The 27,464-nt window shown below is 31.9% G+C and overlaps 1 protein-coding gene across 1 annotated transcript; it reads right to left on the bottom strand.

Moving 5' to 3' along the window:
- Positions 1-13,566: 13,566 nt before the first annotated feature.
- LOC133174375 (tetraspanin-9-like) lies at positions 13,567-23,720 on the bottom strand. The gene is made up of 8 exons (XM_061309491.1): positions 23,638-23,720; positions 21,820-21,907; positions 20,712-20,951; positions 20,478-20,549; positions 18,651-18,755; positions 16,022-16,222; positions 15,842-15,925; positions 13,567-14,537 (listed from the first exon to the last, which is right to left on the bottom strand). Exons 2-8 carry the CDS (start codon positions 21,892-21,894, stop codon positions 14,376-14,378), a joined length of 939 nt encoding a protein of 312 aa, XP_061165475.1. The 5' UTR covers positions 21,895-21,907; positions 23,638-23,720; the 3' UTR covers positions 13,567-14,375.
- Positions 23,721-27,464: the final 3,744 nt, after the last annotated feature.

The raw sequence follows: 27,464 nt of genomic DNA on the forward strand, positions 1-27,464 counted from the left end.
TATGTTAATGAAAGAGAGTAATTCAATAAGGAAATTCTTCTTCTATATTTCATGGACAAACCTTTTCAACTTTTGCTTACAATTTTGAAATACCATATATATTTAATATGTCTATTGTGTTTTGTTAGGATCATGTTAAACTTTACAAAACAATTGACAAAATAACTTACTTTAGTGTTAAATTTATTCCACAGGACAAAGCCCGTTATTTTCATCACAAATGACACAAGAACTAACACTGCTAACACTGCGTACTGTAATATGAAGAAAAAAAATCGGGTGTCTTTTATCAAAGTATGTCATATTTACATTCAATTCGTATAATTTTCTTTATGAAATGCATTTGAAATCGACAACATACAATCCCTAAAACACGAACGAAACGTTGTCATGATCTTTTTATATCGGAATATTATATAGGACATACACTTACTTACACACAAAAATAAATATAGTTATATATATATATATCATTTTATTGGGGGGGGGGGGGTCTTTTTTTTCTCTCAATATATTCTTTTGCGTTATCTAATATCCCACGACATAACTGCCCTTACGTCTACTAGCCATATCAGTTCTGAAAGGCGCTAAACATATAGATAATAACAATGAATGAAAATAACATAATTAGAGAACGTAAATATATGCATTTTATCCTTATTTTTGGATGCTGTAGGTATTCAATTTGTCGATACGGCCAGGTCCTGTTATACGACATCCAAAATATGAACTCGATGCTTTAATGTCAGGGGAATTTTTAACATTTCAATATGGCATTGAGAGAAAATTGAATTCTGTTATAAAATAAAATATGCTGAAATCAAAACTTTACTAGAAAAGACCCCTGTTAAGAAATGTATGTACGAAAACTAAAAAAAACATATATCGATTACATCAACATCAAATTTGAGGTTGGAAAAACTAAAGCACTTAACACTCTTAAAAATACATTAAGATCAAAGAACATTTCTTAATTTTAATAATTAAGTTTATAAATGATTTTTATATCAATGTACTCACAAATATAGTCAAAACTTTTTCTTTATTATGAGCGCTATATAACCCAAAAGCAAAATTAAATATTCCTGCTATGAAAGAAAACACTCCAACAGCAATAAATACATTTGAAAGTACATCAGCTTGTGATTTTAAGTCAAAAAATCCATCTTTCAATATGTTCAAGACAATTTCTGTTTCCTCTGGTTTCATAAAGGTACCGATGATTAAAAGAACGATTCCAAGCACCTGAAAAAAATACATATATTAATAATCAATCCGTCAGAGTTTAAATTTGTTCTTTGTACTCTATATTCTTATGTTTATCAGAGAGGTACAAAAGTATCACAAAAACATGTACTGAACTTTCAAAAGAAATGTCGCATTAAAAATGTATATATTTATTAATCCTTTCTACATGTATATAATATCATTCAAAAAATAATAAAAATCACTACAAAATTATAATTATAGAGCAATCTCTTTTCATACTTACAAAACAAATTACAGCGATGACGCAGTTTAAGAAGACTAAGATCTTTACACGCTTGTTTAATTCACCAGGCATTTCAATCATCTGTTTACAATAATATAAATTTATAATTAAAGAAAAACATGGAATACCATCAATCAATCACTGATATCGTTATCTTCTGCTTTAATTCAACTATCAGATATATCGATGACGTTTTATCTATTAATAGTATTCATTTTTATTCTAAAATACTTTGATTAAATATATCACTTTGAACTAAAAATAAAAGACTAAAAATCACAGATTCTTACACATTTCTTTCATTTCTGGATAGTTTACTAAAAAGAGATGTAATTGGTAACTTGACAAGAAAGTTTTATGACAAACGTGATTACAAACTTTTCAATCCACAAATGTTCTTATTTATGTAGCAATCTACTATTATATTGCCTGTATATGGCATTTATGTCTCCCAGTTAATTCAAGAGCATGCTCTTCGTACGTACATTTTCCAAAAACAAAGCAAGCTATTGACGAATATGTTGATGATACAAGAATATCAACAACCTCGTGAGCTTGTCAGCAAATACAATCTATACTAAATTAAGGCACAACTGTGTACTGAACAAGATTTATATAAACGCAATACCACTGACAATCCTTATTGCTCTTGTGGTTAACAAGAAGATGCCTACCATTTTTTTTTCTTCGTTTGCAAAAATATCTTGCTCGAAATGCTCAAAATAATCTTTTTGACTATCTTTTTCGACTTGATTTAGACATCATAGATGTACACTTACTACTCTGGGGCAACGAAAACCTTTCATTAGAGTTAAACATATTGGCATTTTCTGCCGCTGTTCATATAAATGAATCGTGTTGATTTAGATAGGTATATTATTGACCGTTTTACTTTCGTGTTTGTTCTCACTTTGCATAACAATTATTATGTGTTTTGTCAAGGAGAGGAACTAGTAATTTGATAGAACTTGTTTCTGATCCTTTAGATTGTCAATTACATATGTTCAAAACAAATACAATCTATCGTTAAGTCTAATGTCGACTGAGGTTTTTCATACAACTTTTACAATATTGTAATTGGCCGTTCTTTTTACAATAAATAATTTTCCCGATCATGACAAGGAGCACATAATGGGTGTGACCAGTAGTCAGGGAATGCTTACCCCTACATAGCACCTGGTCCCACCTCTGATGTTTAAAAAGGTCCGTGTTTTCCCTGCTTCCGATTTGTATTGTTTTCAATACGTTAAGCTTGATTGATATTCGTTATTTTCATTATAATTTCTACAAACTCTTCGATCGTTTTGTGATTAAGAGATCCCGAGTTCGAGTTTCGTCCCCACAACTGCATCAAACCTAAAGAGGGATTGTTCCTTCGCAAAGCGCCGAGCTTTGAATTGAAGTCACGAATCTTTTGAATGACGCCCCATGTCAAGATATGTGCTTGCACGATAAAGGTCTCCCACATAAAAATATATCAATTTATGTAAAACTGTCATTTTCAACAGCGAAATCCTTTGTCCCATACTTTACACAGGCGGGATATATGCTACGGCTGTAAACACCATGCATTGGTCAAAATTTCACCTTAAAGCAGGTGAGGTATCTAAACTATATGAGTGATTTCTGACGTTAAACAACCTAATATCATTCTTGCATACTCTTGTACAAACCATTTATCCTCTATTGTTATTGAACCATGTGCGCATTATAATATATATATAGAGAGAGAGAGGGGAGGCATGGTTTGAATGACCCAATTTTTAAAATATTGTGATTTTTTCATTTAATCGTGACTATTTGCAGTTTGAATTTTTCTTCAAAAAATTTTAAGTCATTATTTTAATTTATGAAGCTTTTAACTTTACATGAACACAACAGAAGAAGACTTTCAAATAATGTAGCAAAGTGATAATTAGTTACTCATCAGAACACAATAACAGGTATAAGCAGAATAGTAAGTTAAGATGTAGATGTGAAACATAAGATGAAGTTAATATTTTTCACAAAGACTGCTTATCATAATAAATAATCTTCATTTTTTTTTTATTATTTGTAAGCTAAAATGCTTCATGCATGTTTAACAATGTTCAAAAGGTAAAAATACCTTTTTTAAAAGAAATTATATTTGATGACAGAAAAGAATAAATGTATTCAAATAGAGTTTGTAATCTTTGGGATTTTAGTGTTGAATTTTTAAAATATTAAAGTCAGAGTTCAAACAAAAATACTTCTTATTTTTGCCATCAGGAATACATATATCAGGATTTTATATGTAAACAATATGCAAAGAAATAAATTCGTCGGTTCAACGTTTAACTCATTATTCAGTCATATAGCGGAACTGCTCTACAACATGAAAAAAAAAATATATATTTAGTCATTGATTTAAAACGAAAAGAAAGTAACATTCAAAGTTCAAAGGCTACAATTATCACAGTTTACATATAATTATACATATCTTAAAATATGTATTAAAACTAGTCAACCGAAGATTTACCTGTAGGATTTTCTGCATTGATAGATGATAGATTGATGGAATACTCCTATTCTTACAAGGATTCGCAAATATCGAAACGGGTTTTTTAAAATTTATTTTCACAAGCTGGAACTTGTTCATTGACGTAATATCCTGGTTTTTTAACTATTAATTTCGACAATACAATTATAATGAGCTGAATTCAGTCCTAAAAATTCAAAAAATGAAAAATATCATATTGACTTAAATAAATCTGAATTTGGTTACAAACTAAAATTTGTGATAAAAATAGTTTTTGATCTTATCTGAACTCGATCAATACTTTGTTGTGTTGAGTCATTTCAGTGAGGTATTCCTATTTTGAATACCTCAAAACGAAAGCAAATCTTTTAAAAGTTCCGTGGCGTTGCGTTATTAAGATCAAGACCAGCACTGAGTCGGCATCATTATTGAACTGAATTGAATTTTGTCGCCGATAAATTGTGTTGAAGAATATTTACTAAGGAGAGAGAGAGATATTGAAACACAAAACACTCAGAGAGAGAGAGAAAGAGAGAGAGATAAACAGAGAAAAAGAAGGATAGAACAAAGCATGTCAGATAAATAAGTAAACACGTTGTATTTATTTAGCATAACTCGCAATACTGTAGGAAGAAAAGGTTTCGCTCAGACAATCCTGTCCAGGATTGGTGCATATCTCTATGAAATGTCAAGAACCGTAATTCTTGGGATATCTGATAAATCAGTCTATTCTTTTGTCTTGTTATATATATACTTGGAGATTTTTTTTTTCAGTTGTAAGGAATATCTGGATGATTTTTTTTTTTTTTTGCGTTATTCTTATACATGTGCCCATACAATTGGTGTTGGGGTTGACAATTCTAAGTTTTAGCTCACCTGAGCTGAAAGCTGAAGTGAACGTATCAGATCACATGTTGTCTGTCGTCCGTCTGTATAAACTTTTTTTTCCATTTTCAGCTACTTCTCACGAACTACGGGGCCAATATCAACCAGACTTGCCACAGAGCATCCGTGGATAAAGGGGATTTAAGTTTGTTCAAATAAAGGGTCATGCTTTCTTTCAAGAGAAGAAGTTGAAGCAATATGAGCTGCATTTTTGATATTTAATTTTGCTGTTTAAATGTGTTGTGATGATAAATTTGTATGTAATTCAAACCTTTTTTGATCAATTAGATAGAAATAAAGTATCAAATTGTTTCAGAATGAAGGATTCTATACAATCAAATATATATTATCATATAAGCAATCAATATTGTACAGGACGACAATAATGTAATTTTGCTTCAATCAAAGCTTATAAATAGTCCTTCCATCCCAAATATATATAACAGAAGTTTATAAACATTCTTTTTTCTGTCGTTGAAATAGCTAAATACAATATTTGCAACAAAAATTTCTTGCATAAAAGTTGAGCTCATATCGCTTTAATTTAGAAATACGGGTAAAAAATCAAAGGAGATAAAAACTTGCTGAAGTCAAAATACCAATTTTTCATGCTAAATTAAGTTTCAAGTAATTTTTAATTTTGAACTCATTGCATAGATTCACACAAAGCTACAAAAATGCGATGCAAATAAGAGAATATGAACCCAACAAAAGTTTAAACCACAGTGCGGGTAAATGAAATTTACTTCATGGAAGCCAGCACACAATGTGTCAAAACTGTAAAAGGTATAACAAAACATTTATTGACTGAATTCTCGGGCAAAATGTGGTTTGCCGACTCCTCGAAACAAACCGTTTGCCTTCGGCTTAACGGACTCAGGCAAACAGTTTGGCTCTTGGGTCCGATAAAACGCATGTAGCCCTTGAAAACTGTCAATAAATTTATAATGTTACCCTCAGCATTAGAAACACAATTGGCAACGGGTAACACAACGATAATATATCATGCGTGTAATCTTTACGCGTAATGTTCGTCATAGCTTTCTCAAAACGTCAGTTGTGCTTTTGAAAGAAACCGAATATTCTTGACGTCAGTCAAAGCTTGCGTCCGAGAAAACAACGAGCGACAGACGAAAAATGCTTTAATGCAGAAAAAACAAAGCTTTAGTAGAGTCACACACAAACAATTTAAGAGGTCTGTGAATCCTTTTTGAAGTTTTTCTGAGAAGAACGGAAGTAGACAGTTAGAAAGCCGTTCAAAACGTAAACTTAACGACAATATCTGAATTTTCTTCTTGGCATCATTTTTGCTTTTGAGATTTCTCACTGGACGTTTTGGAAAGCTCTTTTAAAGAAATACCAGAATTTCAAAAAAAGTGTGACTTATTGTACAAACAGCACCATAACAATGACAAGGTAGGCAGATTTATCTCGCTTGATACAGGTAATATGTTTCCAACTATTATGACCTTATTTTCATGATAACATTACTTAAAAAATATTGTGATAAAACATATTAATTCAGCTTACTTCTTAACTCAGAAACAGTGTATTAAATTAACTATATATGAACATAATTGGAAGAATACCTCAATACAAAAAATGTTAAGTAATTTTTCAATTATTTTTCAATTGAAGAAAACGAACATTTAATTCTCAAAAGTGCAAATTATCATTACAAATGAGAACAGCGGAAAACAAGTTATACCGAAGAGTAAGCATCCCCTGCCGACTGCTCACATCCGCTGAAAGCTCCTTACGGATCTTTATCGTGCGAACGCCTGCCGTGACACGGGAACTCGGTTTTTAAGGTTTCATCCGAAGGACCCGCAACTTTCACTTCAAAATGCCGAGCGCATGGCGAAGGAACAGTTGCTACCCATTTTTTATCAACTTAGGTCAGTCGTTGCCGAGATTCGAACTCACGACCTCCCGATCACGGAGCGAGCCCGACAAATTGAATATCAAGCGTCTGCGTGGTATGATAATTTGTCGGCACGGACAGGTGTGTTATAGAACCGACGACATCCAAAAATAAGAAATCAATACTTATATTTACATTCTCTAATTTTCTCTCTTCATAATTGTTAATTTCGTTAATCTTTAATATGAATATAGCGTCTTTCAAAACTGGTGTGTTTAATAGACAAAAGAGCCGATGTGACGTGGAAAGATAAATGACGCAAATGAACAGTGCGAGGGAAAAGTCACAAATTAATTTTAAACGTACAATTGTTATATTTTTCCACTTATATAATAGTGTAATTGTTTTAGTTAAATTGAGCCGAAACAATATACATTTTGGTGTTCCTAGAGTATGGAAAATGCATATAGGTCGTAATATGTATTCAAGCGCAATGACAACGTTTCGTGTATATTATAGGGTATATTGAATATTGTAGATTTCCAATGGGTTTCGTAAAGAAAATTACACTGAATGTAGATATAATAAAAAAGAAATGGCCTAAAAATTTGTTTGAAAAAAGTCATTCAACATTCGTCTTAACAACAGATTGTATCTGCAAACAAGGTCATTGTATCCACTATAGAATTTGCAAAATGTCGACTTTAAAGGAGATTGTTGATACATTGTATCATGAACTTATTTGTCAGTAACTTTCCTTAGTTTAGAAATTGATCAGACGTAGAACTCGCTCTCGTGTGTCGAATCAACAGGGAGCCATAAACACTATATGCAGGTGAAATTGGTATACGGCACATAATGGGAAGTTGACGATAAAAAAGTTGAAATCATCATGTTTGTCATAAATTTTAAAAGTTAGTTTGCCATCAATGTCTCTCTAGTAAAACATCCACCTATGATACTAGATATGAAAATATGTGGGTTCTTATTTTATTTTAAGTTTTCCATGATGTCAAAAAACCTGATGTAGGACTTTTCGTGAGAATTGTTGCATTAAGTTTTGAAAAAGTCATTCATTTTGATGTTACTGATTTAAGCGAATTATTCCTAATACTAATTTTGAATAGGAAGAGCCAGACTCTGCTTAATATCTGAGGGGTTTTTTTTTCAATTTATTTAATTAACTCACATAAAACATATTAATGGGGAAAATAGCCATTTTCATCGTATTTTTATTCAGCAGTGCCACTAAAAGATTGGGGTACAGTCCGACCCTGTTGTGACAAAATCATTTCAGACAAATTTGTATTGAGCTACATGTATGTATAAAATAAAAACAATTGAAAGACTTATATATTAGTAATTTGCCTTGAATGATACATGAATAATGGAGATAACGGACAGTATTCAAGCTCAATGGTCGGTAGAGCGCTCGTTCCGAACGTGATCGGGAGGTCGTGAATTCGAATCTCGGCCGCGACAGACCTAAGTCGATAAAAAATGGGTAGCAACTGTTCCTTCGCCATGCGCTCGGCATTTTGAAGTGAAAGTTGCGGGTCCTTTCGGATGAGACTTTAAAAACCGAGGCCCCGTGTCACGGCAGGCGTTCGCACGATAAAGATCCCTCACTGCTCAATGGCCCTGAGTGCCGAGTAAAGGTCAAAATTTGAAGCCCCTCACCGGTATATGGTGACGTCTGTATATGAGTGAAAAATTCTCGAATGGGACGTAAAACAACATACAATAAATCAAGCTCAATGTCCATTTAAACAATACAAATCGGGAGCAGAGCAAACATGGACCTCCAAAATCAGAGGTGGGATCACATTAATATTAATAAATAAAATTTTTATATAAACACTACCGGTATCAATTCGCATTAATTGTTCATGAGCTAGTTCAGTCAAGTCACACTTCATAATATGTTCATAATATGAAATTTTTTAAAGGTATTATCTGTCACTTTATTTGAATAATGTCTTTCATCCTCACTATTATCACAAGGTAATGTAAAGAGAAAATGTATTTTCATCAAACATCTAATAAAATATCGTTCTTGTCTGCGTACGCTTTTATATCGTCCTCCTCTTTCAATTTACAGTCCGTGAGTTTATATGCAAAAAGTACCTTATTTAACTTTGTTTAAACATATTTGTAAATTTAGATAATTCTTCTGATCAAAATTTCTTGCAAGAAATGTAACAACGTTTTTGTCAGAATGTGAAGAAAATTGTAAATTCAATTCCTTATTATTGTATTGAATAAATAAACTTTAAGTACATCTTAGAACTTACTTTAACTGATGTTAAATCAAGAATACTTAAATACTGGTGATAGGAGAATTGATGGAGCCATAACGGGATGAAAAATCAGGCACAGTCAGTATTTTAGATTCACCGAACACATCATATAAAAGTGGAAAAGACATATAAAGATCTTCAAGTCTATGCCAACAACATATCATTTATCTTATAATGTCAAAATATTGTATAAATCTATTTATTCAGACAGTAACGCACAAATTGTTGAACATTTATGTACATCAAGAATATGTTCAGATGAATTTTATCACAGAGCAAGAATAAACTTTGTCAGTGGTACATGTAGGGCAAGGGATGTTATTATGTTTCAAAAAAAATAATTAGAATAACCCCAAATTTCAGATGTTTACAAAAAAAGTTTTAACCATATGGTCAAAATGCGAGTAATGGTGTTAATGTCTGGACTCAATGAAATAAATTTTCATTATTTAAAAAAAAATGTTTTATTGCTTCTTCATGAAGAAATAAATTCATTTTCCTTTACTTTTAAATAAAGCAAAATGAATTCAAAAATATATCCACGTTCAACATCAAGCAAAACAGAACAATGTTTTAGAGAGCCTGCCTCCTTTGTAAAAACTAATACATGTACCTCGTTTTTAGATGCAATTATATTGAGATAACAATCATAGCAGTATTTATAGAAAAATAAAACTCTTCTTGTTGTATATCTACTAATGATGACAGTAAAAACATTGTCAGCAAACATCATTTATTGGACTTAATATCATAAAAACAGCGTCAGCAAGTGAGTTTAGACACCCCGGAATATCATTCATTCATAAAACTGGGTCTGTTCTCTTAATTTATCAGAAATATTTTTAAGACCCTTTTCACTGGAACGATAAGGTTTTGAACCCACTAAGAAATATATAGGAAAATATGCAAAATCAATTTTCAAACAATAAAACATGAAAGCCTACAAATATGTACCTTTCTCTTACTTGCTGGAGTGATAGTCTTTAGATCTTAAGACGGATGATTCATTAACATAATTCAATGCACTCAAGTTTGATCTTCAACCAACATTATTCATGTTTATGTAATGAAAAAAGTGGAGATAACGAACAGTATTCGAGCTCAGAAGTCCATTTAACATTACAAAATAGGAGTAGAGCAAACACGGACCTCCAAAACATCAGAGATGGGATCAGGTGCCATGGAGGAGTGAGCATCCCCTGCCGACCGGTCACATCCGCCATATGCTCCTTGTTATGATCAGGAAATAACGGAAAAATCCGTCGACGAATCAGTATTTAAATAATGGCCTAACAATTAGTATGATAAAAGTCAGTCAGCATTTGACTTAATGAAAGATTGTATTTGCTGACAAGGTCATTGTATCGACCATAGAATTTATGAAATGATGACTTTAAACGAGCCTGCTGATATTCTTGTTTAATCAACTTGTTTGTCAATAATTTACCTCGTTTTAGAAATTGTTCATACGTAGAGCATGCTATTGCGTATCGAATCAAATGAGACATAAAATCCCCGTATTCATGTGATAAGGATATATTGCTGCACAAGTAAAGGAAGTTGACGATTGAAAAGTTAAAGTCATCACGTTTGTCATAATGTTTTGTTGTTAAGATTACCATTAACGTCTTTTTCTAATAAAATATCCAAATATGAAACAGATGTGTCAGACTCTGTGGTATCTTTTATCTCAAGCTTACCGGGATATATCGTATCGACATATGAATGGAAATAGCCATTGTTTATTGACAATACGTCGTCGATATATTTAAATGTCGAGTTGAAGGCCACAGCAAGTGTTTTCTTCTTTTCACGTACAAGATTTTGAACAAATTCTGCTTCATATGAATACAAAAAAAGATCTGCTAATAACGGGGTGCAATTGGTACCCATGGGAATTCCAATAGTTTGTTGGAAGACCTGGTCTCCAAAAACCACATAGATATTGTCAATCAGAAACTCAAGCATCTTTTTAATGTCAACTTCAGAGTACTTGTGTGTACAATCAGATTAATTTTTAAGAAAGTAATTTTGCAAATGACCAATGACAAGGTAAGTATATCTACGAGTTCTATTTTTATTGAAAAAGCAGCTGTCAACAATGTTAGAAACTCTGGACTTTAATTTATCGTGGGGAATAGTTGTATATAAAGTTGAATAGTCGTAAGTTTTTAGGTTGCTGATTTTGGTAAAATTTTGTGATTTCAAATGTTCCAAAAATTCCTTTGAATTTTTTAGTATCCATATCTGATTTACACCACTTCTCGAATATATTCTTGCACAGTACTGTTGAAGTTTCTCCTTCACTACTGTTAATATCTAAGTGAGGAGTAAAGGAAGAGGCTTGGTAGAACATTTACTGGAACCCGCTATGTATATTTGTTTGATTTTTATGAAGTTTCGGAATCCAATATAGATATGGTAATTCAAATTCATTTGGGTTGTTGGGAATATTAAAAATATTCAAAACTGACAAATGATTTTTGAAGAATTTCCTCCTTAGAAAGGGAACTATGAGTATAAGTTGGATTACCACTTGTGGAATTAAATCCAAGTTCCTCTAAAATACATTTAATATAATGAGCCTTACAAACAAAGACAATGTTGTAAGACCGATGCCCATGACTACGTTTACGTCTCTTTGTATGGCAGAAAAGTCCCATCACATTGACATTGACACACTGTGGACTGGAAAGATTCCCAACACTATCGACATTGTCATTGCATCCATAGGGAAAGGCCGTCCTTAGTTTACTAAACCAAAATTTTTCTCGTTGTCTACGGAAAGGTGTACTCAGTGATGGACTGTTTGTATGATGGTAAATCTTTTTAGAATTCTAACTTTCATTGATAAAATTGAATGATCAGGTAAATTAAAGTGTTTGTAAAGAAGCTGCTGGCCCCCGTTGTTTATTTGAAATCTGTGACCCGATATTCTTTTATGAAGTGGACCCTTGGTTTCACCAACATAAATAAGTCCACAAAGATTACATTCTATTCCGTAGACAACATTAGAAGATCTGCAGTTCAGATTTTCCCAAGTTTTGATATAGAGGCTCTGTCCAGTAAGACTACTAGTGAAAGAAGTGTTAGTTATCAAAATGTCACAAGTTTTACAGTTTTTCGCAGAACATTTTGAAATAGAAGACACGGGGTCAGGAATGAAATCTTCATTCACTCTTACAGAAACTTTACATTCTTTCAAATTTTTGTATGAAGTATCGGTTTCATACCAGAACTGGGAATCTGAAGACTGTACATATGACATATGTTTAATATCCCTGGGGATTATCCGAGGGGCACCGAATGAACTCCTTGAGTTTGTGCCCCTTATAGAGCAACAAAAGAGTGACGCCTTTTTATACTGGGCGACGCGTCTGCCAGTATCATATAGTTATTCTGTGTACTCATAAATAAGTCTAAGCAGAAGATAAAGGATTAATTTTTTTTATTAATGTCACATAAACAAAAATAAGAAACAATACATTGTACATAATTAACAACATTTATGGTTAAAAAATAGGAATCCATCAAAATTGTAGCGTTTGTAGAATCAAAGGAAAAGGTACATCACAACACAAAATATTAATGTAAATTTGTAAAAACAGATATGTATGATAAGCCAAGCATAAATAGTATCCTAATTAGGACAAAATACTTCTAGCAAAGACAAATCAAAGCGGTATTTTTACACTACAACAGAAATAATAAAGCACTATCAAAAATGTTTTGAAAAAAAGTAATTTATATGTACACTTGAAGATAATGGACAGTGACCAAGTTCACATTCCTGTTAAACAAAACCAGACTTAGAACAGGCAAATATAAACAGCTGGAAATTTGATGGATTACACATATCGCGTATCATTAACAATAATCAGGAACAGCAAATATAGCAATTATCCCAAATCTTATTTTGGTGATTGTCAGTTTCAGGTACATGTGATTATACTATGAGTAACAATAGAATTTATACATAGTTAATGAAATAATGGAGTACAGCATTGTCTATTAAAGCATTAAACACTGAATTATCAAAACTGGGGACATGCATGAACTTACGGAGTACAGCATTGTCTCTTAAAGCATTAAACACTGAATTATCCAAATTGGGGACATGCATGAACTTACGGAGTACAGCATTGTCTATTAAAGCATTAAACACTGAATTATCAAAATTGGGGACATACATGAACTTACGGAGTAAACTTAATAAATTATTATTCATAACCTTTTCATGCCAACAATACCTTAGACTGGCGCTTATACAATATTTAAACTTATACAAACACGGTCTTACATGAACACAGATAAAGCTGCCTTAATTTGATAAATTTTAAGACATATTGGAAATGTTATACTAAAACTACTGAGCTAAAAGAAATTACTACATTTTCAACAGTGAAATACTGTAATTTATCTATGGAATAAAAGGGTATCAAAATGGTATTCTCACCGTGTGAGAATATCAGAAATGCGGCAAAACTCTCGATTTTCCTTACCTTCAGTAGAGTGGGTTTTAAAAAAAAAAAACTCCCTTGCCTGTCATAAGATAGAGAAAGTAAATGAACCATCCTGACAGATACTAAAACTACCAAAGTTTCTCCAAATACGTTGATAAAAATCAATGTTTACAAAGTTTTTCAATCTCTCATGACGTCTCAACCGCTTACCTATGACGTCACAGTATATGACACCGTTTTATAAAAGACTAAGGGAAATTCAATGAAAATGTAATAAACAGAAAATTCAATGTTTTGTTGATGAATATGGAATTTATTTCACTCTTGAGACAGGATTTTTGTGTATTTTCTCTCGTGCTTCGCACTCGTGAAAATATAAAAGAAAAAATTTGTCCCACTCGTGTGATTAATTCCATATTCATCTACAAAACATTGAATATCCTCTATTTATTTAACAACCTCTTACAAAAAAAAATAGAAAACTACGATAACAATGAGACGAACCGTTCATTTAGATCAATATTAAGTTTATTGTTACCAAATAAAGAACCTGCACATTAAGATTTATATCTTTACAAATGTTTCTTTTTTTCGAAATGTGAAAAATGTGCCCTGCTACATATTCTACATAGGATCTACTTAATTTATAATGTTCATAAATTTCAAAAATTATATCAAGTGATTCTGTATACTTCCTCTTTTTTCCCAACTTTTTTGGTTTTCCTCACCTCCAAAACACTCTATTAACTGGCAAAAACTGATAACAAATCCTTTTTGTATTCGAATAATTCTCGTCCAAACTGAAAGGAAATGCAAAAAGACACAGGTAGACTGAGTTATAATTACCCTCTCATAAATTGAATCCTTGTTTTTATTTAAGTGGTGCCATTTCTTGCAATTCTTGTTCATTTCCCTGACTAGGTTTCTGTTCAGGGTTGCAAAACGACCTGCAAATTTCTTTAAAACTGGCTCCTTCTGGATTCAGGAAATCATCTTTGAAACATAATACGACAGCAAGAATACCGCAAAGTATCTGAAAAGTTTCAATTCCATGAATTAAACATTTAATCCACTGCATATAAAAACAAAATACCGTTAACCACAGGGGTAGGGACATAAATACCTCAGCATTCAACAGTGTTCCAGATATCAACTGAGATTCAAATCTTTAAAAAAAATGTCGTTATTGGCAACTCACTTTGATGTATCCTTGCAATTTGACAAATTTATTTTCAAGAAAACAAAATACCAGCTACATGTATATATGTTTGGGCTGTGACTACTGCATGATCATCAATTTTATGTAATCAGATGAAGTATTTAGTTTCTACCAAATCACATGTAATTGCACTACTAGCAAAAAATTAATTCTGGCTTTTAATACATTATATATATATATATATATATATATATATATATATATATATATATATATATATATATATATATATATATATATATATATAGAAAGCACTACAAAAACCAACAACACTGTATATTCTAAGTGTCGGATCTACTAAATAGATACAAGGTCAAGGATGGAAATTTATAGAAAGCACTAAAAATGACCAACTGCTTTCTGGATGCACAGACTGAAGTGATTCCGCCCTAATGGTATCAACAAACTAAATGACTTCACCAGGATGAACGTAAACTAGACCCAATTCCTGATTGTAACAAACAAGTTTATTCTCTCTATATAGTGTTAACTTTACTGTTAATTCGCATAATCAATTCTGGAACAACCCACGCATAGATTTGTTGCTTACATTTTTGTTTATTTTTTCTTTTATCCGATAAACAGTCCTAAAACTTTTCCACATGACATTTATAATACATCTAAATTATCTTTCTTTAGTTTCTTTTTATCATGTAAAGTTAAGCTATTTTGAGAGAATAAGACAGTGTACGATTTACTGCTTGGCCGTTCAATTATGTAAATCGCACTTCACCAGAGTACACCCGAGAGACCGGACATATTTCATAGCGGTCCGGATTTATTTCTTTACAACTGATTATAAAATTCAACATGTAACATTGTAAATAAATAGTCTGCTGTAGTTTAGTAGTAGTGCTAGCCGTTTTTGATTTTTCTATTTCCTTTGTTTTTATGACTTCTTAACTTTTTTCTTTGTCCTGAGAAAGAGACAGGGCGTCCCGAAAATTTGACAATTTCTATTGTTCGTGTCGTTGGTCATTTTAGTGCTCTCTCTCTCTCTCTCTCTCTCTCTCTCTCTCTCTCTCTCTATATATATATATATATATATATATATATATATATATATATATATATATCCTCACCAAACCACATTAACAAATACGATAATAAAGATATACCTCTAGAAATAAAATTGGTATTCCAACGCCGAGAATAGTTGAAGAGAAGGCACTGATTTGAACTTCTATTACCTCGAAACATCCCTGATGATAAACAAGATTGTGAAATAAATAGTCTAGAATAAACTATGTGTGTTTTCTGTTTTGACTAACTCTATAGTTGATAAATGTCGATTATACCTTTGGTTTATAGGTTCTCTTGATGACTTCTGAATAACATTTGTCAGAGGCTGCAGAGTATGTGTTTTCTGTGACGTTGACACAGCAGGTCTTTGGAATTTCAGCATTTGTTTGTTGGCAGTCACCTTTAGTTGTACACCAAGGAGTTTTGTCAAAATCATTAGTGGTACCGTTTACAGCATTTACTCCACAGCAGTCCAACTGTAACCCATGAAATACATCATAACCATAAACCAACTGTAACCCATGAAATACAATTTAAACATAAACTATCTTCAGGTAAAAATATTACAAATACAAACAAATATAAAACATCAGCTATATAGAGAGCAGGATTGTACTTCAATAACCTGCATATAAACCTATCATGAGATTATCCTATATAATATAGCCTTTTATCACTAACTTTCAACGCTTACTATTTTTTTCTTCACATTCTCAAACACGAACATTAATAAAAAGAGTTTTAAAATTAGAATTTACTGGCAATGATAGCATCAATACCTTTTGAATTTTCATTCTATTCGGAAAATGCATGTGTACGTGTAGGTTTTAATTACGCACTATTTTCATGCCATAATGATCTAAAAGTCTTATATGCCAACATCCAACAAATCTTTTTTGAAGTTGGCTTATCCAACTTCAACGTCGGTAGTTCCAAATTTAAAGTTGGTAATTTCAACTTTAAAGTTGGTAGTTCTAGCTTTAAAGTTGGCCTTTCCAACTTTAAAGTTAGAAATTCCAACTTTAATCCTGTCTTTACCAGCTTGGAAGTTGGTAATTCCATCTTAAATCTTGGATTTTCCAACGTTAATCTTGGATTTTCCAACTTTTTACGGATTTATGCTTTCATGCGTATACTTTGTAGATTGATACATGTAATTATAATAAAAAGAAACGATATTATTAAGAAATTATGATGAAAGGAATAATTTCATTGTTTTCTTCATATGCAGAATTGATACATTTAGTACCGTTGTCTTTATAGAATGAAAAATAGCATAAATTCATCCTGAATATTAAACATCCAATATATACTTTTATTTATTTTATCTCATTCTTATATATATATATATATATATATATCTTATCTCTTAAATAGGTTGGTTGAATTGCTCCCATTTACGTAGTCTTCTATAAAATCAAACATAACAAGAGGCCTATGGGCCACAATGCATTTTATTCGTTTCTTTCCTATTTCTTCCCATGTAAAGCTTTGATCACCTATTGAAGCCGAATCCTTCCCCCGGGGGTCATGTTTTGAACAAACTTGAATCTACACTATCTGAGGATGCTTCCATATAAATATGACTAATCATGGCTTTGCTATTCTTGAGAAGATTTTTAAAGGCTTTTTTTTATGTATTCCTGTGAAAAACTTTTATCCTAATTGTGACCCCAACCTACCCCCGGGGGTCATGATATGGACAAACTTGAATAAACACTACCTGTTGATGAATCCATATATCCAAATATAAATGAATATGGCTTTGCTATCTTTAGAAAAAGATTTTTCCTGTTTTCCTGTGTAAAACTTTTACTGTCCATTGTAAACCACACACACACACACATAACCCAGGGGGGTCATGATTTGAACAAAATTGAATATACATATACCTGTGGCTGGATCCATATAAATATGAATCAACATGGTTGTGCCATTCTTGAAATGAAGATTTTTGAAGTGATTTTTCTATGTATTCCTAATGTAAAAAATGTAAAAATTTGATTGTCCATTTTGGCTCTCCCTACCCCTGGGGTAATAATTTGAGTGAACCTGAATCTACACTACCTGTGGATGCTTCCATGTAAAGAAAGCTGATCATGGTTTTGCTGTTCTACTATTAAATCAATTATACCAATACTTTATATGCCAACATTTATACCCATATAAATTATACATGTAAAATACCGCCGAAATATGACTGAAATACTGCCGTTCAGCATTAAACAATACATAATCCTTCAATACCAATTCAAACATACCAACATGTCAATCCTAACCATCGATTCAATTACACCAATACTTTCAACAAAATTAATTATACCAATATTTTCCATCAATAAATTATATTAATGCTTATCACCAAATCAATAATAAATATTCTAACCATCAGATCAATAATAAAAATACTTACGACCATATCAACTTATACAAATACACATTGTACTTACAACCTTACGTCGCGGGTTCTAATCCCACTGTGGGACGTGGAGACGTATTCGGATGAGACCGTATAAACCGAGGTCCCGTGTCGCAGTAGGTGCTGGCACGAAAAAGATCCCTCACTGCTCAATGGCCATAAGTGCTGAGTATAGGACAAAATTTGCAGCTCTCCACCAGCAAGTGGTGGTGTCTCAATATGAGTGTAAAATTCTCGAGAGGGACGTTAAAAACAACATACAAATACAAACAACCAGATCAATTTCACCGATATTTTCCATCAAATTTATTATACTTATACCTACAAAGAAATAAATTATGCCAATACTTACAGACAAATCAGTTATCAATTATACCAATTCTAACAATGCACCAACAATTTAATAATATCAAAACGCACACTCAAATCAATTAAACCAATACCAACACTTACAACATAATCAAGTGTACAATACATATACTTACGTCCAGAAACATTACATTCCAGGCATTAGACAGTTCATTACTGCTGTTTATTGACACATCTGTAAAGTTGTCCTGCAGTCTTTCAACCATCTGTTCTTTACTGATCTAAAATTATACATTAAAATATTTTGATGTCACGTGACAAAAATGATACAGTTTACTGCCAGAAATGTATGCGGTCAAAACAGCACAAAGTAGTCATGTAGGGTTTTATTGCAGTATGTAGTTGTAATAATATTTACAAATTAGCATAATCTGACTGGTAAATAAAGTTAAACAGGAGGAGCTTTCTCTATTTACAAATGAATTTCAAATGAATAATTACCAATATTGATTTTTATTTGAAAAATCTTAATTCATATAATTATTATATGTTGATTGTTTCCATTTTTTTTATTTTTTATTTATTTATTTTTGAATTCTTTTAACCAGTTCTGCTTGAAAAATAAATCCAAGATATTATTAACTATGCATTTCTGTTATTGCCAAACATAATCCTGCAATCAAAATTTGATGGCACGTGTATTTGTTTAAATCTGAAGAATATTTCTGAATGTTATTCCTTATATGCATCGGTCATACTTAGTTAGTTTACAACTAAATCATATTATGACAATTTTGTATCCTTTTTTGGGAGGGGTGGGGTGGAAACATGTCTATATAGATTTTCTCTTTTTATCATAGAAGTGTCTTTACAAATCAAAACTTAATATGCCTGTTGTATTCATATAACTGCATATTCTGGTTCCAAAATGGCCTGGAATAATTATTTGACAATCTTTATTTTTATGAGGGTTGCTTACATTTAAATTTGTAGCTTTGCTTTTTTTTACTTAAGAAGTTTGGGAAAAAATAATAATCCGATATAAGAATCAAATGCATGCAAATTTACAACCTAGAATTGTTATTTTTGAAAATATATTTTTAGATGTGTTCACGTATTCCTTCATATTGTTGCCCAACCTCAAGGCATGTTACCAATGAAACTTGAATAAAATGTTATGAAATTTTTATATAAGTAAATCAATTTCTGATGCAACTTTTTAGAGGGCATTTGAGTTAACTTGTTTTTAATTTTACTTATTATTTACCCCCCTGAAGTAAGGACACTTCCTGATGTTATTGGTAGTAATTAAATAGCCAAGTAAAAAGAGAAAGTAAATAAGAAAAGTTCTGTTATACTATAGGTTTGTATGACACCATGTGAACATGTAGCCTAACGTTTTTGCTATGTTTTCAAATCTAAATGAAAAAAACTGCTCTTATTGACAACCATTTAAGACACCAGACAACAAGTGCCATGGTATTGACCTTAAATATGAACTTAAGAGTTCATTAATCAAGAGTTCATTTATGAAGCAATGCTTCATTTCCAAACCATAAATGTTTGTGAAGTATCAAGATAATATTATTTGATACTGAGAAGTTCTGACAATATCCATTAAAGTATGAGAATGATACACATGACGATATCTACAACCTGTATACACTACACACACCAAAAAAATTTTAATTAAGGTTGGATTATGTACCTTCCATACATAATTAATATCCATTCTACTATATATTTTACAAACTTTCTTATTTATTATAGAAAATATTAAGTAAAACAATTGGGCTTTTCTTTCATCAGCAATACCCATCCAAAGCTATGTTATTTGAGGTACGTCAGATTTTCTTTTCGGGGGGGGGGGGGGGGTATGAATGTTAAGAAATGTGAAGTTTAATATCACAAATTATTCCATAAACATAAAGCAGTACATATCATGCTAAATGAAATAATATTATATGTTTAATCATCTTACATAAAGAAAAATAATCTTGTACCTGAGTTCCGGAGATAAACAGAGCAATAATGACTATGGTTCCCAAACATACCACGAAACTCAGAATAGAGCACTAAAAAGAAAAGGAAAATTAATTTCCATATGATATATACAGAATAAAGAATACTATTAAAATATACATGTACAAAATTAAAGCACTATCAAGGTTCTGAATTACATGAATTATTCATTGCAATGTTTCACCAGACCCCTCTAACCTTGCGAAAATACCTACTATAATTAAGAAAACCTTCCTCTGTAATAATATTGTTATGAGTAAACCCAGAACAGCTCCTAGTAATGTTATCACTCCAATAACAATCAGCAATATTGGCAGGATGCTGATTAGGACTCCAGGTTTAAGTGAACCCATTGTGATGCTGTTCAGGACTGGACTTATATCAGGGTTTCTAAGGGCTCCGCCATTCAACATTAACATTATCCCATATATCACCGAGATGATTCCAAGTAAAGCCTGAATTTGAAAAACACTACTGTTAATTACAGTCTCTGTTTTTTTTTCCAGTTGGCCAAAATTCTAACTTAATATTCAGGATAAAGTACATTTCACAATAGAATTTTCTCATGGATTTAATTTCATCAGTGATTAATATCCAGATGTAAATTTTAGTTCTCCAGTTTCTGCAGCATTCCATTTATTTAACTCAAAATGTCAAACTATTAACTAAGTTTAATTTGTAGATTTTCAATTAACAAAAAAAAATCAAAATTATCAGAATAGTCTATTTCAGAAGACTAATGTAAGGCTATCTAAGATCATGTGTGACTTAGAGGTAAAAATCTTAGTACTGGGTTGGATTGTCCCTAAATCTATATTTTCAAGGCACATTTCTATCTCAATATATGTAGTACTGAGCATTTGAATTTTGCTCTTAAGAGAAGAGTTCAAATTAGAATACTGAAAACATTTCAGGCATTCTGAAATTTTACCCATCTGTCCTTTTAAAAAAAATAAACATTTCAAACCCTTTACACTTGAAAATGAATGTATAAAAGGTCATCTTTGTCTTTCTTCTAACTTTGCATTGATCACAGAGAAAAATGCAATATCTTACAAAATATTAATTTCATAATGGTTATGAAAAAATAATTTCCTAGCTTGCAAAAAAAAATTAAAAAAAAAAAAAAAAAAAAAAAAAAAAAAAAAAAAAAAAACTGGTTATAATCACGATAATCATCTTAAAAAACTTTGTACAAAATACTTTATAAATCTTTCATCTTAATTAGCCTTAAGTGTAAATTTCATGTAGATATTTACCAAGCCTAAACATTTACAGAACAAAATGACTTTTATGATTTTATCATGAAGATTATATACATACCAAACAAGTACTGATGACAAACAAAGAAATCATCCCTAAACCCCTCCAACCACACCTTGTACATATAGCTGGCATGATCAATAGAAGTCTGCAAGAGGGAAAAAAGTATATAATCTGATTATGATTATATATATGAAATACTTTCGAAGTAAATAGAATATATATACACAATTAATCAAACTAACGTTTATTTCATATTTCACAACTTTGCATTTTATTTCTTGAATTTAATTTTAGTGCTCTGTTAATTTCCTTGCTAGAGTGAAAATAAACAATTTCATCTTATCCACATTTTCTCAAAATTGCTATATAAACTCAATAGGTGATTAAAGGGGGTGTTTGTTCATATCCCCTTCCCTCCTCTACATTAAGTGTATACAAATGTACATTCCAAATATGCTTCTTTAAAAGCACAAAAACATGGACCTTGAAGGGTTTTTTTTTTTTTTTTCAAATGCACGTTTGATTAAAAAAGGACCGTCTATAAAAGACACGAAGAACACGTTATATACGTAAGTTGAAGGTGGAACGACCCTCTGATAAGAGAAATATCTTCTCAAGACATTGATCGTCACATGTTAATGTCCGATAATTTGTCCTACCAGAATTTAGTAAAGGAGACCATTATATGGGTACATGCCTCTAATTATTTTTAGAATCGCTGGGGGAAGAAGTAGTGCAGAAAAAATTACAATTCCTTAATTTGCAGACTTGAATAAAAAATATAATGACGGGAAAAAAGATAATGTACTAAATTGAGCCTCATACTTATTGATAAAGAGCATGTTACCTTACAAAAATCTTGGCAAATGTAATTTGATCAAGACGATCAGCAGAATTATTAACAGTGAAAAGAATGGACTTTCCTACTTTCATTTTCATTTGCAGAGGTTTACGCAGACAGACGCATTTTGCGGGGTAACAAATTTGACATGCTATCTCGAGATATTTAAATAAGGAAAGACAACCTGATGTGCTTTGATTTGAAAGGTCAGTCACTGCTCATCGAAAATTAGGGACATTGCTATGTGAAGTAACGGTAACATTGTCGCCTGTGGGGAAAAAATAGTGGACCATACCCATATAGATGTAGTCAGTTTATTCAAAACCAATATGACACAGGCATTGACTTCTATTTTCTTTAGCCAATAGTTTTTACAGCTATTAATAACATTTGACCTAAAACATTTGCACTCAGTATTTTTAACGTATTTCGATCTCTGTATAAACAATATAAAAGCGACAGATATTTATCATGCACAGAATTTTCATTATTATTACATTCATATATATATATATAGAGAGAGAGAGAGAGAGAGAGATAATTTTCCTTTTATTATGGTTATACATAACATTCATTTCTGAACACGTAAGCAACGCTTCATACTTCATACTAATTGCCATTTGAATCTAATTGAAAATCAATGTTGGGAATTTTTAAAAAAAAATGGTGAAATTAAACGCAGAGGGTTGTAACACCTAAGTCAGACAAAGGAGGAAGAGGGCCCCGGAATACTTCCACATGAAGTATATCAGGCGCGAATCCAGGAATTTTTTCCGCGGGGGCGAGGGGGGTTCACACCTACTCCAAAGTATATGGTTGTTTTTATAAATGTTTTTTTTTATGCGTTCATATTTTATCATTAAACCCTATTTCAGCTTGAATCTGTTAGAGACGAACTTTGATTATTATTTTTGATCAACACAAGGACCCAAAGTATCGATCTGATTATACTCCATGTTTGTTTTATGATTGTTATTTTTTAAAGCAATCAACCACAAAGAATTCACATAATAAGCTATATGATGTATACTTACTGTGATTCCAAAAAGATAACCAAAACTTCTAGTTTTTCCTGTTTCCTTGATTATAACGAAACCGGAAAACTGCTCTTTCAGTTTCATTAATGACTCAAGGCCAACGCAATGTTCCAACGGTTTCGAGACTGCACTCAGTTAAACAAAAAAAGGAGGAGATAATTATTGGGCTGTGACGAGGGTTGGCTCTACTGTGCCGAGAGTTTTGTGGGACACATCAGAAATGTAATATGTGTCATTGTTAAATAAAAAAAATGACACGTGTGCTTTCATTATTATTTATTTAACTTTAATACTTAACGATGAATTTACCTGTGTTTTATAGAATGATAGTGTCACTGACAACTCGGGTTTTTATTTTTTATCAATCGTTCGATGTTTATATAGAGAGGGATTACATTTGATATGTATCTTTGTTGAAAACCTTAATAACAAATCAGCGTGCTTGCCAACTAAAAACCATTTTATACTCTTTGTATTAAACAAATTGAATAAAATGCTGTTCTTTTTTATGCATGCTAAATCTGCATTAAAATTATTTAGGCCTTAGAAATGAGAACTAAATATTAAATAATGCAAGTCTGTAATTGAAATTAGGAAAAAAAGATATTCCGGCAGAAGCCGGATAGGCTCAATTTTGACAGGGTAAATTAATAATTAATTCGTAATAACTAGAAAACTTACTCGTTATAAAAAGTAGTATTTCGTTTTAACGACTTCGCTTGATACCGTGTAATTTCTCTCGTTACAATGAGTGTGTCGTAAAAACAATTTAACGACTTACGGACGGCAGTACAATTGATAACGACTTCGAGCAGACAGCACACACAAAATACTAACAGCAGACACCACAAACAGTAACAACTTACAGCAGACAGCACAAACAAAAACAACTTACACCAGACAGCAAAACAATAACAATTTACAGTAGTCAGCACAAACAATAACAACTTACAGCAGACAGCACAAATAATGACAACTGACATGACAGCACAAACAATATAGACTTACAGCGCAGAGAGCACAAACAAAAGCAATTGACAGCAGATAGCACAAACGAAAATGACGTACCAGACATCACAAAAAATAACGACTTACTGTGTACATCACAAACAATAACAACTTACAGCAAACAGAACATACAATAACGACTTACTGTCCACATCACCAAAAATAACGACTTACTATGTACAGCACAAACAATAACAGCTTAGAAAAGACAGTATGGACAATGACGGCTTACAGTAGACAGCACAAATAATGACTTACATCAGACAACACAAACAACAGTGGAATAAAGCAGACAGGACAAAAGATTATGTCATAAGCTTTAAAATTGACATATCCCAACTATTCTAAATTTACTCACTAGTAGTATACAGTTGGGATAAGTCAATTTTAATACGTGAGTAATACCAATTTTTCAGTGCTAGTCTACTGTATATCAAGCAGAAAGATAAAAAAACATCGAATTGAAAAAAAAATGTTACGAATATAGTTTGAGTTTCCTCCATTATACTTTATAAAATATACACATTATCCTTGACCTAAGCGCCGATACATAATACTATTATATGATTAAATAATTCCTATCTCTCTGATTGGCTGAGATTTAACATTATAGAAAAAATACTACGTTCACCTGCACGTGACCTTCCAGGCGAACGCAAGGATTTATTTTTTACATTGATCGGGAAATTCCAAATTTGTAGTTTGGAAAGTTATTTCACTTGCACCCGATTTCAACTGAGGTGAACATAACATTCAGGCACATATAAACTGGGTTGAGGGATAGATGCCTGACCCTTCCCTATACATTTTTTTCTGACCTACTTTTGATTTAGTGTATTTTTTTTTTGGGGGGGGGGGGGAGGGCTTGTCGAAGATGTTTTCAGGTAATTTGTCTTTTTTGCCTTATAACCAACCCACGTCCCCCCTTTTTAATATCGATTCTATATAAGTGCCGTAGATTAAATGTTTACTACATCGCGACTAAAATAGGTTTTAAAATTCCAAATAAATACAACTGGTTATGTTTATTTTAACCCCGTACGTCTCATTTTGTTTGGCTAGTACTTAAGCAAATGTAAGATAGCACGGATTGCTTAATGAGTTTGTATCATTTAATCATTGAATCATATTAATACAATATTCACCTCGTCCAAATATAATACTCCTCAGGTGTCTAAATCATCGAATTTGCCACAAAACAGCAATAATTGCATGTCATTGAATTGCTATTATTCTTTAACTTTCATTTGATATCTATCATATCGTCATTTAGATGAAATATATGTAGATAACGAACAGTCTTCAAGTTAAAAAGTCCATTAAACAATACAAATCAGGTGCAGAGCAAACACGAACCTCTAAAACATCAGAGTTGGGATCAGGTGCCATGGAGGAGTGAGCACCCGCCGTGTGCTCCTTGTCATGATCGGGAAATAACGGGAAAATCCGTCGACAATTCTGTGTGTAAATCATGGCCTAACAACGAAAACCGTCAGTCAGCATTTGACAGATGATAGATTTTATTTGCTGACAAGGTCATTGTATCGTCCATAGAACTGACAAAATGATGACTTTAAACGAGACTGCTGATATTCTTTTTTTCATCAACTTTCGTTGTTTGTCAATAACCTACCTCATTTTAGAAATTGTTCATACGTAGAGCATGCTCTTGCGTACCGAATCAACTGAGAGATATAAACCCCGTATGCAGGTGACAAGGGCATATTGCTGCATAAGTAAGGGAAGTTGAAGTCATCACGTTTATCATAAAGCTATGTTGTTAGATTACTATTAACGTCTTTTTCTAGTAAAATATCCAAATATGAAACAGATGCGTCAGACTCTGTGGTATCTTTCATTTCACGCTCACTGGGATATATCATTTCGACAAATGGAAATATCCATTGTTAATTGACAATACGTCATCGATATATCTAAATGTCGAGGTGAGGGCCACAGGAAGTGTTTTTTTTCTTTTCACATACACGAATTTGAATAAATTCTGCTTCATATGAATACAAAAATAGGTCTGCTGATAACGGCGCGCAATTGATACCAAAATGTATTTCCAAATCTTGCCCATCTTATTTATGTCTATCTAACTTCAACTATATCTATCTATTAATATTTATCATAATTCCGTTTTTATATTTTGATTAAATAAAGAGTGTTCCAAGGCATGTGTCGCCTGCATTATAACATCATTAAAGATGTGTATAATTCCAAGAGTAGTCAGTTATTTTTCTGCTACAAGTATTATAGCTCATGTTTAAACATGCAAAGAAAATCGACAGATAGAAAGACTTCGGTAGAATATAAAATGTGACATTTAAATAAAGTATGATTCAAAATACTCAAGGATAAAATGAATAATGAAATTGAAAGCCTATTAGAAATTAAAATTTATTTGTCACTGTTTATTCCACAATACTTAGAGTCAGTCATTCTTTACCGAAATTTTCAGTCTACAACTTAATTTGTAGTGCGACTCATTTGGGGATACCGATCCCGATATATTTTAATAGTATTTTAAAATTTTCATTTTGTGTGGAAACTGTATATAATACAGTTTCAAAATACAGTGTCATGCAGTCAATATCGTGTGATATATATGCTAATTATCGAAACTCTGCCTCTCAAAATTCAGAGGACAGTCTTTTAAATAAACTGTTCGAAGTATTTTGCAAAGAAGGTCAAAGATCAAGGTCAGATGGACTGTCATGCTGGTATTTTTTAATAATATCTTATGAAAAACATTGCACATGCTACAAAAACACAGACTTACCTCTTTAATGTCAAAAATAAGCTGTATATCG

Source organism: Saccostrea echinata, unplaced genomic scaffold (assembly GCF_033153115.1).
Source record: "Saccostrea echinata isolate AGI-Se365-2 ecotype Australia unplaced genomic scaffold, CSIRO_AGI_Sech_v1 ptg000057l, whole genome shotgun sequence".
In the NCBI taxonomy this organism is placed as follows: domain Eukaryota; kingdom Metazoa; phylum Mollusca; class Bivalvia; order Ostreida; family Ostreidae; genus Saccostrea; species Saccostrea echinata.

What these genes read in the sequence shown, in the direction of transcription:
- LOC133174375 (XM_061309491.1), bottom strand. Translation starts at nt 21,894, where the DNA reads ATGCCAGCTATATGTACAAGGTGTGGTTGGAGGGGTTTAGGGATGATT. An exon ending in GGAAGGTTTTCTTAATTATA is followed by an intron (nt 20,550 to 20,711) that starts GTAGGTATTTTC and finishes TTTTCTTTTTAG; the next exon opens with TGCTCTATTCTGAGTTTCGT. An exon ending in TGTTTATCTCCGGAACTCAG is followed by an intron (nt 18,756 to 20,477) that starts GTACAAGATTAT and finishes GTATAATTTTAG; the next exon opens with ATCAGTAAAGAACAGATGGT.